The sequence below is a fragment of the Neoarius graeffei genome, chromosome 16 (genome assembly GCF_027579695.1).
Source record: "Neoarius graeffei isolate fNeoGra1 chromosome 16, fNeoGra1.pri, whole genome shotgun sequence".
In the NCBI taxonomy this organism is placed as follows: domain Eukaryota; kingdom Metazoa; phylum Chordata; class Actinopteri; order Siluriformes; family Ariidae; genus Neoarius; species Neoarius graeffei.
The window spans coordinates 46,499,620-46,513,916 of NC_083584.1; the positions used below are offsets into that span (position 1 = coordinate 46,499,620).

Sequence of the window (14,297 nt, forward strand, 5' to 3'; positions counted from 1 at the left end):
CCAATACAAGATACTACGTCATGCATCACGTAGTGGGCTTTCCCCGTTCACGCAAGGCATTGTGGGATACAAATTTGAAACAGGAGAGAAAAATAGAGGACACGAGTGGGCGAATGAAACGTGAAAGAACGACTACAGTAACGGAAAGCGAGAAGACAAGACGTTATGTTGCGAAGGAAAGGAAACGCAGGACCAAACTAATAAATATCAGCGGTCAGCAAGCACCTCGGTGTGATCAGCTGTTTGTTTAGCGACAAAATGATGTAACCATCAGTGCACGGTAAAGGTAAATCTGCGCATGCGCTAGACTTCCTCTTTCTGCTTGACTGTGCGAAGCGAGCGATTTCATGCACCTTATTTGGTCGGGAATCCTCTCAATTAAATAACTTCCCAGCCACAGAATGGCCTGATATTTTGTGAGATATTACAGAAATAAAGATATATCACAATGACCACATTTAAGAGGGAACTAAATTTCACCGATTTTATGAAATCGAAAGGCCGTCTAACTTTAATAAGGGAATATAATCACTGAAAACACGAGGTGCATTAGATTACATGTTGTATAGCTGTAAAAACAAGAGTGCAAGTTAAAAAAAAAAAAAAAAAAACCTTTTCCTCCTAAAACACTAGTGCATTTGTCAAAGTCTTCAACACAAGCCAAGTGGACAAATGGGAGGACAGACCAACACCCAACTTTTCACCTGTCACTTACCCAGCATGCTTCACAGCCTCTTCAGGACACTTGGTGTCATGTTTATTCAGGTGCCCATGAGACACCATTGTGGTTTGGTTTGTCAGCTGATAAGACCATGTAGGTAAAGTTTGTAAGGAATCTCAGATTAGAAAATTTGATTCCTCCCCCATCTTAAATAAAGCAACAAAAAGTAACATGACCAATTGAAGCAATCTAAACTGGCCAAAACCATAATGGTGTCAGGAGCTGAAACCGAATTCCTTCTCGGGATCAAGTGAAGGAGTGAAGGTCATTTAATCCACCTCAGAATTGCGGAATTATTTTCCGCATGCAAGGTTTCCCCTGAACTGTTTATCCCTGTTCAATAAAAGTAAAAAGAAAACCATAATGAATTAATAAAATCAACAAAATCACACCTTTTTAAATGTAGGTGATGGGATATACGAGTAAGTAGGCGAGGTAATGTACTAATTAACTCCTATTTTGGAAAGACTTTGCGCACAGCAGGCGGAAGAAATCGACTGTGGAATCAATCTGGGCTCAGTGGACTTGAATAAACAGCAGTAAGGATACATGAGGACAAAATCTGAGACGACTGGTCACCAACTTCCCAGTGATAGCCGACACCACAAAACCAAGTCGGAAAAACTCATTTGGAGCTAACGTTGAGATTTAAGAGAGCTGGACCTTTCTGATTAAAAAAAAAATAAATTTAAAAGGCAGCAGCTGGTGGAACACGCTTGAGGAAATAAGAACAAAGTAAATTATTACAGAGCAAATAAACTGGCACAAAAAAAGAAAAGAGCACAACATTTTGTTGTTTAAGCATCTGAAACATTTTATAGGCTGACAGCTTGCAAATATAAATATTTTAAAATAGTATTTGTTCCATTCAAGATCCTCGACAACCAGCGTCCTCTCACAACAGTGTGTCCTGCTGTGTTCATGGTGTCTTGTAAGTGGGAATTTGCAAGTTGTAATGACGTCATTTCCCACCTCCGCACGTTCGATGTAAGACATGGGGAAACAAACAAAAACAAACAAACAAACGACGGCCCCACTCTGTAAGAACACCTAAAGCCTACTCGAACTGGACTTTTACAGAAACAGGCCTGAGGTTCAACTGGTTCTCTTTCACTATCAGGAACTTTAAACATTTGCGCAATATTTTGGACTGAAATTGTAGCATAGCAACAACAGTGAGCAACAAGCTAGCCAGCTAACATTAAGCCTCGGTCACAACCGGCCGTACGTGTATGGAAGCAATGTTGTGCCAAAATGTTCATACAATACTTTTGAAATATCAAACAAAAACGACAAATCAAAATACAAAAAAAGAACAAAAAGTCAAATTTTTTAGACTGGCAAACAAATTATTCGTGTAATCGTACAAAATATCAGTCTATTACTCTTCAGAAACCTTTTATTTTTGTTCCGCGTCTTTCTCAGTTTTGTTTGACGTAATTTATTTTGGCTGCGATTCCAGCTTTCTCGTTTGCGCTCCCTGACTTTTTGCTTGCAGTTTTGGCACAAACTTGACATGTGGGCGGGCTGTCCAGGAATGCATTCCCATTGGCTAACTTGTGTTTGACTGACAGCTCCACTCAGCCATTCCCTACTCGGATTCTGGCGGACTGTTTGACGAGTGACCGATCCATTGACGGTAAACAAGGATCGAGTGGACTTCAGTGGCGACTATGATATTGAATTTACACTTTGTTGAATTAATTCAATATCATAGTCGCCACTGAAGTCCACTCGGTCCTTGTTTACCGTCAATGGATCGGTCACTCCTCAAACAGTCCGCCAAAATCCGAGTAGGGAATGGCTGAGCGTAGCTGTCAGTCAAACACAAGTTAGCCAATGGGAATGCATTCCTGGACAGCCCACCCACATGTCAAGTTTGTGCCAAAATTGCAAGCAAAAAGTCAGGGAGCGCAAACGAGAAAGCTGGAATCGCAACCAAAAAAAATTACATCAAACAAAACTGAGAAAGACGCGGAACAAAAATAAAAGGTTTCTGAAGAGTAATAGACTGATTATTTTGCACGATTACACGAATAATTTGTTTGCCAGTCTAAAAAAATTGACTTGTTCTTTTTTTGTATTTTGATTTGTCGTTTTTGTTTGATATTTCAAAAGTATTGTATGAACATTTTGGCACAAAATTGATTCCATATACGTGCTCCTACAGCCGGTCTACGTGCAAAAAACGCAAGAAACGCACGGAGGGCATGCGTGTGACGTGCTGATTTTCGAGCCGTAGACTGGCCGCAGAGGTTCTTTGTCATGTCAAACAAACTCTACGGGCGCTTACATTTTTTTCAGGTTGCAAGACAAACTTGCGGCCAACGTGCGTCTTTCTCCACGAACAAAAAAAAAAAAAAAAAGCAGCGATTTGGGAAATGCCAAAAATCGCACGGCCAAAAAATCGTACGTCTGGTTCTGACCTAGGCTTTAGTCATACCTACAACACTGATGATTAAAACGGTGATTAGTTTGGTTAATGTAGGAGATTTAACTGTATTTGATCTGAAATCAGTACTGCAATTAATTAATTTTAAAAGTAGAGAAGAGGAACTTGACACTGTTCACGGAGTAAGCGGCCATGTTGATTTGACATCAGGAAGTAAACAGAGAAACAACTGGTAATTAAGAAGACTGATAAACTGAAATTTCAAGTTGAGGGAGCGTTTCCAGTGGCTTTTACCAGTTGTAGGTGGAAACTTACAAGTTGCAAATTTACCTCAAAAGCAGCATTACCTTCCTGAGGAGTTGCGTCAGTAAATCTTCTGATTCTCATGGCCTGTTCTTTAGGACATAATCTGAAAAACCATAAAACCACTTGGGAATTTTTTGGGAAAGAGCTTTTTAAAGAAAGCTACATGACATACGTAGACTTATGCGATACTGCTTTTTCCCTGATGGGATTTACCATTTAAAAAAAAAATATATATATATATATATATATATATATATATATATATATATATATATATAAAATCACAACAAATGATTTAATGATTTAAATCATCCAGACAGGAAAACAAGTCTAAGAAGAGGACAGGAGTTCGTAAAAATGTTATCAGCTGTGCAGCTGGGAACTTGGCAGCAATTGCATAAATTCAGCTGGACGGTGGATTTTTAGGTGATTTTTATAATACAGCCCCAAATCAGAGAAAGTTGGGACGGTCTGGAAAATGCAATTCAAAATAAAAAATAGACACAACAACAACAAAACAGTGATTTCTAAATTGACTTGTATTTCATTGCAGACAGAATGAACCCAAGCTATTTCATGTTTGATTGGTCAACTTCATTTTCTTCGTTAATATACATCCATTCCTGTGTTTCAGACCGGCAACACATTCCAAAAAAAGTTGGGACGGGGACAATTTAGGGCTAGTGATGAGGTCAAACAATTAAATAATGATGTGATTTGGAACAGGTGATGTCAACAAGTGACTGTAATCATGAATTCGTACAAAATCAGTATCCAGGAAAGGCCTCATTGTTGAGGAGCAAAGATGGACCGAGGATCTCCAGTTTGTCAACAAATACATGAGAAAATTATTGAAATTGTTTAAAAACAAAATGTTCCTTAAAGAAAGATAGGAAACAATTTGAATATTTCACCCTCTATGGCACATATCAGCAAATGATTCAAAGAATCTGGAGGAATTTCGGTGCATAAAGGGCAAGGGCTCAAGCCTAAGCTGAACACCTGTGATCTCCGATCCCTCAGACGGCACTGCATCAAGAACCGTCATTCATCTATAGCTGATATAACCACATGGGCTTGGGATTACTTTGGCAAACCTTCATCAATCACTACAATACAGTTACATCCACAAATGTCAGTTAAAACTTTACTGTACAAAAAGGAAGCCTTGTGTTAACTGTATACAGAAGCGCCATTGACTTCTCTGGACTCGGAGGCATCTGGGATGGACCATCACACAGTGGAAATGTGTATTGTGGTCAGACAAATCAGTATTCCAGGTCTTTTTGAAAGAACTGAAGGCCATATGCTCTGGACCAAAGACAAAAAGGACTATCCAGACTGTTACCAGGAACAAGTCCAAAAACCAGGCTCTGTCATGGTATGGGGTTGTGTCAGTGCCCTTGGCAAAGGTAACTTACACTTCTGTGATGGAGCATTAATGCAGAAAAGTACACTGAGATTTTGGAGCAACATATGCTGCCTTCCAGACGACATCTTTTCCAGGGATATTTCAACAAGACAACACAAAACCACATTCTGCACACATTACAAAGGCAGGGCTGTGGAAGAAGAGGGTGCCTGTCCCCTCTGTCCCCAATAGAGAATGTGTGGTGAATTTTGAAATGAAAAATATGACGACGACGACGACCCCGTACTGTTGCATATCTTAAGACCTGTTTGCAGGAAGAATGGGACAAAATAACACCTGAAATGCTTCATCACTTGGTGTCTTCAGTCCATAAAAACATCTTTTAAGTGTTGTGAGAAGGAATCGCAACATTACAGAATGGTAAATGCTTTATTGTTCCAACTTTTCTTTTAAAAATGTGTTGTAAGAATCAAAATTGAAATAAAGTATTGTACTTTTTGGGAAAAATACAATAAAATGAGATAAAACATCAAATATTGCGCTGCTGTATTGTTTTTAGCGCAATACAGGTCCAAGATTATTTACAAAATCACTGTTTTAATGTTTAATTTCAACATACCATCCCAACTTTTTCTGATTTGGGGTTATTTTACAAACCAGTTCTCCAACGTTCAGTTTTGAAAAACTGGTTTTGAAGTGGATTCACAATGAAACTGGTTTTGGCAGATCAGGTCATCCAGTCTAATCCATATCCATATATATATATATATATATATATATATATATAAAATGCAGAACTATGGAACAAACTAACAATGGTATAAATGTTAAGTGTGGACCGAATTCAGAAGGGAAGAGTTATTCTTGCAGTGCTTGTACCATATGGTACACTATTTGAGGTGCAGCCATTTTGTCATCTTGTCCCAATTCTCAACAGACAAAACATTCCTTTAAGTGTGCACTATATTATTATACATAATCCACCGTAAAGTGTACAACCACTGCATAGCGATCTCTTAATACTTGTGGTGTGTGTGTGTGCCAGGTACTATAATAACATTTTAAAAAAGGTTTAAAGAACAATAAGTCACATTATTCTTGTCTGAATCCGGTCTGTTCCCTATACAGTGCTCCATATAAAACAGAAAGTAAATAGTGAACGTGTGAGCGATGGCGCAGTTTCAAACACATTGCCCGTCTCATAAACAGGATCCTACCCCCCATAGATATCACAGTGCACTCTTTTTGGATTTCATGAGCTCGCTGGATATTCACCACAATCCTTTTGAACTTGACTATGAAAAATGTAATAGGGTGCCTTTTTTTTTTTACGATAGGTTTCCATTAACTGACCAGAAATAAGTACAAGAAAGCCACAACCAGTGCTTAATTTGTGAAGTGGGAGGTCCCGGAACGCCAAATATTTTCAAATACATTTTCGTGAGAGCCATATATAAAAAGTGACACTGAATACAACTAAAATGCATTTTTACGTATGACCAACAATTTGAGTGTAATATATTATTTTTCGTAATGAAGAGGATCTTGACATGCCGTCTTCCTCCTGTCCCCCGCTGAATATTTTGACGCAAACGTAGCTTGGCGTGTTTCGAAGTGCCGCTTTATTTCATTGTTTCATCAATGCAATCTTGTCATTGTATAGGCCTATTGGACACACAGCAGAACCCTCTCACCCCACAAAGGCGAATTCCTCTGTCCATTCCTGTTGAAATGTACGGTAGCCTACCAGTCACCTTTTTTCCCTTTTCGCCATGTTCTTTGTCAAAAGGCTTTGCTTTGCGGACAGCTAACTGACTTTTTCATTAAATGGAGGTGAACTTCTTGATCTCAATGTGAGCTGATTAATCTGCGAGCCAGATGCAGTCACCAAAAGAGCCACATCTGGCTCCCGAGCCATTGCAGACCCCTGCGTTAAGGCAACAACTGGATCAACAATTAACAAATCAAACACAGGTTACAATATATTGATGGCCATAATAAAACACAGCAGAGTAAAGACTTAATCTTGCTTGTGTATCTGACTGAGATTATAAAGAAAGTAAATAAATAAAACGGTCCTGGCACTTGCACCCACAACGCAGCCCCATAGACCGTAGAACGCATTTGAACAATAGACCTACCACGTGTCGACCGACCCGGCAGCAGCCCCGCTTGGCAAAAAAATAAAATAATATCAGACATTATGATCTTAGAAAACGCTTTAGTGACGAACAGTTACAGACAGTAATATGTCGTGATATTATGTTATAAAATATTAATTTTTATTAGGCTATATATTAAATTATATATTACATTTATCTTCTAAAATAACAGATTGTACTCATATCACAACCGGTTTATTTCACCATTGGAGATCAGATCACACAAGACATGAGTTAAATCTCATCTCATCTCATTATCTCTAGCCGCTTTATCCTTCTACAGGGTCGCAGGCAAGCAGGAGCCTATCCCAGCTGACTACGGGCGAAAGGCGGGGTACACCCTGGACAAGTCGCCAGGTCATCACAGGGCTGACACATAGACACAGACAACCATTCACACTCACATTCACACTCACGGTCAATTTAGAGTCGCCAGTTAACCTAACCTGCATGTCTTTGGACTGTGGGGGAAACCGGAGCACCCGGAGGAAACCCACGCGGACACGGGGAGAACATGCAAACTCCACACAGAAAGGCCCTCGCCGGCCCCGGGGCTCGAACCCAGGACCTTCTTGCTGTGAGGCAACAGCGCTAACCACTACACCACCGTGCCGCCCACATGAGTTAAATGACTCATTTTAAGGATTTAAATAGGGTATTTAAAAGCATAGCCTAGGATTTCAAGCATATTTCAAGTTTAAAAGCAGTGCCAGCAAACATAAGTGCAATCAATTCAAGTAATAGTTAAGAAATAAAGGGTTTACAAAACAAGTTAGAGAATTCATTTTAAGGATTCAGGTTTTACTATAGACCCCTTTCACTGACGTCACCCGAAACCGGAAGTAAACAGACCCTGCGCCATATTGGAAGACCAACAAACTCGTGAATAGGGGGAAATAACAGCAGCGGTATGTGAAGCCACGAGAATAAAGTGGAGTGGCAAACGACTTAAACAAACAAATCTGAGCTGTTTTATTTATGATTTATTGGCCCAACAGTAGACTTGAAAGAAACCTGTGGTGAGACTTGGCAAAAAACTGTGGATATAATGGATAACTCTGTGCATGATCTGCAGACACTTTGAGGTAAGCAAACGCAAGAAATTCAGATTTAAAACATGCTAAATTGGCCCCAAGTTGATAACTGTATGAGGAGCAAGCCTCCCAGACTTCTACAATTTAATAATAATAATAATTTAGGATGGTTTGGGGCTTGCTCGCTGCTGCCAGGTTGGTTGTTGAGTAGCCTGACTGTTTTTTTTTTCTTGCGTGTGGTATCATTGTTGACGCGAGGTTGTTTTTTGAACATGCCAATGCGGACACGATTTCCCCTGATGAGTTATGACTTCAGACGCGATGCGTGTGTGGAGGTGTGGAGTCCGCGTGATATGTGCGTAAGATAGGCTTCTCATGTGTTTGGAGATCCGCGCTCCGAGACAAGCGCAAGCGCCCCCCAAGGGAAAAAAGGGACCCCCCGAAAATATCGGCATAGTTCGAACACTGAGTGTAGGCACTGGGTGTAAACAACAAATAGTTTACAATGTCTGGGTAGCAAACAGATGGCAGAATTGGTGTCAGGTCCTCCTTATGTTTCCATTCTCCCTTGCCGCGAGTCTTATCATATGGGTCAAACCCATCAATCACAGCCAGTTTCTCCACATACCGTGCCCTTTCTGCAGCTGGTAATGTACTCACATAACCAGAATTATCATCCATCATGTCACTTTACTCTCGCTCGTACTTTGTTTTATATTGTGAGTGCATGTACTTGGTCTTCCAATATGGCGCCTAACAAAATCTCGCGGTGCGGTGACATGTGAAAGGGGTCTATATTCCAAGGATTCAAGTAGCAGCCATAAGTGCAATCATTTCAAGTAATGGGTAAGTAATAACAGGTTTTTAAAAAGTGACGTGTGAACCATTTTTTCAAGTAACACGGTTAATTCTTTTCTTAAGTAATAACGAGTTGACATGTAACTTTTTTTTTTTTCAGGGCAGCGATCCGCCTACACCCTTCATATAGTCAAGGATTTGTTCTGTAACTGGGATTCTTTGCAGGTGGTCAGCAGGTTCAGGATGCACCGGCGCTTTGCAGCCCATTGGAGCTCTCTCGGGTTGCTCCATCGCAGGTGGGATCCTGCGCTGCCTGTGTAAAATGTCTGTAGAGGGCAGGGTAACATTTAGGATCCGGCTGTCCTGGGACTTTGAAAAATTTTAGTAAGCTTTCTTGTTTTTTTGCCAATTTTTCCACAGCGCAAGCTAACGGCTACAAAAAACCTGGTGTTCTATTGAGCGGAAGTATACACCCCATGTCCCCCCCCTCCCTCTTCCGCATAGGTTTTGTGGATGTCATAGGAGAGAAATCAACAACATATCAAAATCAAAACCGAACACTAAACAAATTTTTATTTACTTATTTACTTAATTTATTGTTTGATTTTTTTTCCCTTTGTGATGGTCACGGAGGTGATCTGATCCATTTAAATAGCTGCCAGAACACCGCATGAAATGAAAATAGCTGCCGGATCCGACGACGGAGGTTCCGGATCTTGTTCCGTCATGTTCCGGCTCAAATTAAGCCCTGGCCACAACTTAATCTCTCTCTCTCACACACACACACACACACACACACACACACACCCTGACATACTCGCACAGATAAACACAAATGTTAGTCGTGAGTAAATAATAACGAAAACATGGTAATTGCTTTGATACTGATATGCATCTAATTCCATGTTCATTTATTCATACTGGGGTGGGGGATGCTTTTCACCGAATATCTGATACTATGTGACGTAAGCCTAGAATACGTCATCACCATAATAAAATGGACGACACGCAATGATAGCAATCTGGACTTAATTCATAGTTAATGATCAAAGCAAAGTGTTCTACCAAGAGGAGGTACGACAGTATCCTCCTACAACACAATTAACCTGATAAAACTTCAATAAAATCTTTAACGGAAAGTGCGAGGGCAGCCAATATGGGCGTGCAGAGCAGGATTAACAAACACGGTCATTAAAACAGAGTGCAAGTGATTTGTGCGCTAACATGCTAACAGGTGAGCATGAAGTAGTGAAAAGAATAAGCAGGGAAACTGGACATGAGAGCACTTCACTTCAGCGAGCACTGACACCTTAAACAAAACTCAGCATAAACAAATCCAAAGAAAAATGTCCCATTATGTCACTGATTGCTTAATCATTTTGACATCAGGATTGGTTTCAATTCATTTGTTTTCGATACTGATAATACGTTGGGGGTTGCAGGTGAGCGGGAGTCAATCCCAGCTGATATTGGGCAAGGGGCAGAGTTCACCCTGGATAATACAGAGCTAACACAGTGAGAGACAGACAGCCATTCACACTCACATTCACATCTATGGACAATTTAGAGTTGCCAGTTGATTTAATGGCGTGTCTTTGGCAGGACTGTGGGAGGAAACCGGAGGAAACCTACAGAGTCACGAGAAGAACGTGCAAACTCCATACAGAAAGACCCCATTCAACCAGCAGGTTTGAACCCAGAACCTGCTTACTGTGAGGTGAAAAAGTGCTACCCACTGCATCACCGTGTCATCCCATTGGTATCAACGATTGAGTACCATAAAACTTCATTAAAAATAAAAACCAGACTGATGCTTCCTCCATGTAAGAACCTTACAAGTACCTTGCTATAGAACATCAGGTGATAACCAGAACCAACATGGAGACATAATCCATCAAGTCAGGGGGAAGGGGGAGAACCCTACACATTTAGACAATATGGCCAAACGTAAAGTATATGGACACCTGACCATCACACAAAGTTGGAAGAACACAATTTTCCCAGATGTCTTTGTACACTGATGCATTACAATTTCCCTTCCCTAGAACCAGCATGACAATACAGGAAGACATGGTTTGAGAACATTGAAGGGTTAGAACTTGAGTGTCCTGCACAGAGCCCTGACCTCAACCCCACTGGACACTTTTGGGATGAACTGGAACACCGACTGCACCCCATGAAAATGGCTGAATGAGCACAAAATAGTAATTGAAGAAGAGTGGAGGTTATTATAATGCAAGAGCAACCTGGAAATGGATGTTCACCAAGCACATATAGATATGACGATGATGAGGTAGGTGTCAACCTTTTGGTTATACACTCCCTGGCCACGTTATTAGGAACACCCGTATACCCACTTGCCGTTATCTAAAAATCAGCCGATCCCCTGACAGCAGCACAATGCATCAAATCATGCAGATACAAATCGAGAGCTTCAGTTAATGTTCAAACATCAGAATGGGAAAAATTGTGATCTCAAACGCTACGTTCACACTGCAAGGCTTAATGCTCAATTCCGATTTTTTTGTGAAATCCGTTTTTTTTGTGAGGTCGTTCACATTAACAAATATATGCGACTTGTATGTGGTCCTCAGTATGAACGAAAAGCGACCTAAAAGTGTTCCGCATGCACATTGCAGGATACGACGATGTCACACGCAGTGAGCATGACCAGTGTTTACGGAAGTAAAACCGCCCGGTTGCGTTATGACCCATCCAATCTAGCTTGAACAGCTGCATCCCCCCAAATGGAAATCAGCTCCCTAACCTCTGCGTCCTTCCATTGAGAAGATTCAGAACCTTCACAGCCCGAAGCGTCCCTCGCATTGATGTCATGCGCAGAGGCGCAGATACGTTTTTTGAACTGGGGGGGACAAAGCTGCCAGCAAACCAACCCCAACCTCGATATGCCTGTCAAACTTGTTGTAGGTTACCATAGCAACCAAGCTCGAGCTCGCAACCTGTGCAGTCTGCGCAGCTCAACCAACCGAATATCAGTCTTTGTTTTGTTTTATGTGAGTTGTTGCAACTATGTATACACTGCTGTGCACCTCAATAAACCGAATGGTAATTAGTCTTTTGATTTTTCCGTGAGGTTTGCCTTATGCAAAGAAAGACAGCATAGACGTTTTTTCCTCCCTATAAGTGGGGGGGGACCGAGCGAGGTGAATTTAAATCTGGGTGGGACGAGTCCCACCCTCTATCTGCGCCCGTGATTATGCGCCATGTTGTTGTAACTTTTTTTGAGAGACCCGCCGCCTACTTCAGCGCAGAATAGTGACGTTTGTGGCTTGTTGATGACGTGTAAGTCGGATGAATGCGACCTGGCGGTTCAGACTGAAGTCGCATATGAAAAGAGCGGATAGGAATCAGAATTAGGACCACATATCCAAACGGCCTGGGTCGGATTTGAAAAAATCGGATCGGTGTCGTTCATATTGTCAATAAAAGATCGGATTTGAGTCACTTCAGCCTGCAGTGTGAACGTAGCCAAAGTGTGACTTTCGCTGTGGCATGGGTGTTGGTTTGAGCCTGAGTATTTCAGAAACGGCTGATCTGCTGGGGTTCACATACACACACACAACATTCTCGAGAGTTTACACAGAATGGTGCGGAAAACAAACAAAAACATTGAGTGAGTGACAGTTCTGTGGGTGGAAACAAACGCATTGTTGGTAAAGACAGAGAGAGAGAGAGAGAGAGAGACGGAGATCAGAGGAAAATGGCCAGATTGATTCGAGCTGCCAGGAAGGATACAGCAACTCTTTATAACCACGGTGAGCAGAAAAGCATCTCAGCATGCAAGAGCAGAAAAACACATCGGGTTCCAATCCTGCAGCCAAGAACAGGAATCTTAGACCGAGTTCCTGTTCGGTGAGTGTATAATGTACATGCACTGGATACAAACTGAATGAATGAATGAATGAATGAATGAAAGCCAACATTAGTGCAGTAACTGATGACATCACTGTCTCAGAAGACAGCATCATTTCATCCAAGCAGGATTTCCATCTCGCTCCAGAAAAGGACAGTCATTGAGTCAGTAAAGCAGGCTGGGTGTCATGTTGAGCACCAGATCTTTCTTACCTGCTGGTATGAGGAGTCTTCAGGCTGAAACTCACTGCTGATCTGCTCGAAGTGCAGGTTGAAGTGAGGGAGACGGTGCAGCAGGTTAACCCACCACGGAGGAGAATAATTCACAACGGCGGCCATTTTCAGTGAAACCAGACGCAATGTTCACCAGGTTATTGTTGTTGTTGTTTATCAGTGTCCAGGATGAAACAATGGCTGTGAGCTGCACACGCTTGGCACGCGCCAGGTGATCCCCAGGGTCATTGGTGGAGAATGCAGATCCTCTTATGGTCCCTTTTTCATCCAGCAATTCATTAATGGCTTGATTTTTTTTTTTTAATGCTACGAGTAGTTCATCTTGGTACCGTAGATGCTCCACTGGCTCACTTCCTCTGTGTGAACTAGCTGTGCAGCTGCCTATGCTAGCCTGATCCGGCGGTATTGTCCTGGTCTGATCCGAATTAAAGCCCGCATTAATAATCATTAACTACAGCCCACAGCAACGCGCACACCATTAGCTGGTGTTAATCTCTCTGCCTGGCGGAGCGCTGGCTGTTGTGTTCCGGTCCGGTCCCGGTTTCCTCCCGCATACCGAAACCGAGTCTGATCCGGTCAGCGCGTGCAGGTTTGCGGTTTCTGTTTTGTTTTTGCGCGTGCAAGTTGTTATTGTTGTCGGTTTTATCCAAACACCCGGTGAATGATCATTTCTCCAGTGTGATCGAACCCCGACTGCTGCCGCTGATACCGAAACACTGCGGAGTCCTTTACCGAGAGGGAACCGGAATCAGCGGCCGCTGTGGATTTGTTGAGTGCAGCGACCTCCAGTGGTGGAACATGACAACTACATGACAGCAAGTCAGAAATGACGTATTGATTTGTATTAAGGGCGGCACGGTGGTGTAGTGGTTAGCGCTGTCGCCTCACAGCAAGAAGGTCCTGGGTTCGAGCCCCGGGGCCGGCGAGGGCCTTTCTGTGCGGAGTTTGCATGTTCTCCCCGTGTCTGCGTGGGTTTCCTCCGGGTGCTCCGGTTTCCCCCACAGTCCAAAGACATGCAGGTTAGGTTAACTGGTGACTCTAAATTGACCGTAGGTGTGAATGTGAGTGTGAATGGTTGTCTGTGTCTATGTGTCAGCCCTGTGATGACCTGGCGACTTGTCCAGGGTGTACCCCGCCTTTCGCCCGTAGTCAGCTGGGATAGGCTCCAGCTTGCCTGCGACCCTGTAGAAGGATAAAGCGGCTAGAGATAATGAGATGAGATGAGATGAGATGAGATTTGTATTAAAACACACACACACACACACACTGCCGCTAGATGGAGCTGCACACTGTTTAAAGGCTTCTGGTTCATCATTTTCTTTTTCTTGTTCAGCATCATCTTCATCATCCTCTTCTCCTTCTTCTTCTGGTTCATCATCATCTTGTTCTTCTTCTGCTTCTTCTT

At 42.1% G+C, this 14,297-nt stretch overlaps 1 protein-coding gene across 1 annotated transcript in view; it reads right to left on the reverse strand.

Moving 5' to 3' along the window:
• The window catches only part of ttyh3a (tweety family member 3a), a 144,707-nt gene extending 131,045 nt beyond the window's left edge, over nucleotides 1-13,662 (reverse strand). Inside the window, exon 1 of the mRNA XM_060943080.1 lies at nucleotides 12,872-13,662. Coding sequence (XP_060799063.1) covers nucleotides 12,872-12,997 — 126 coding nt within the window. The 5' untranslated portion in view covers nucleotides 12,998-13,662. The remainder of the gene's footprint in view (nucleotides 1-12,871) is intronic.
• Nucleotides 13,663-14,297: the final 635 nt, after the last annotated feature.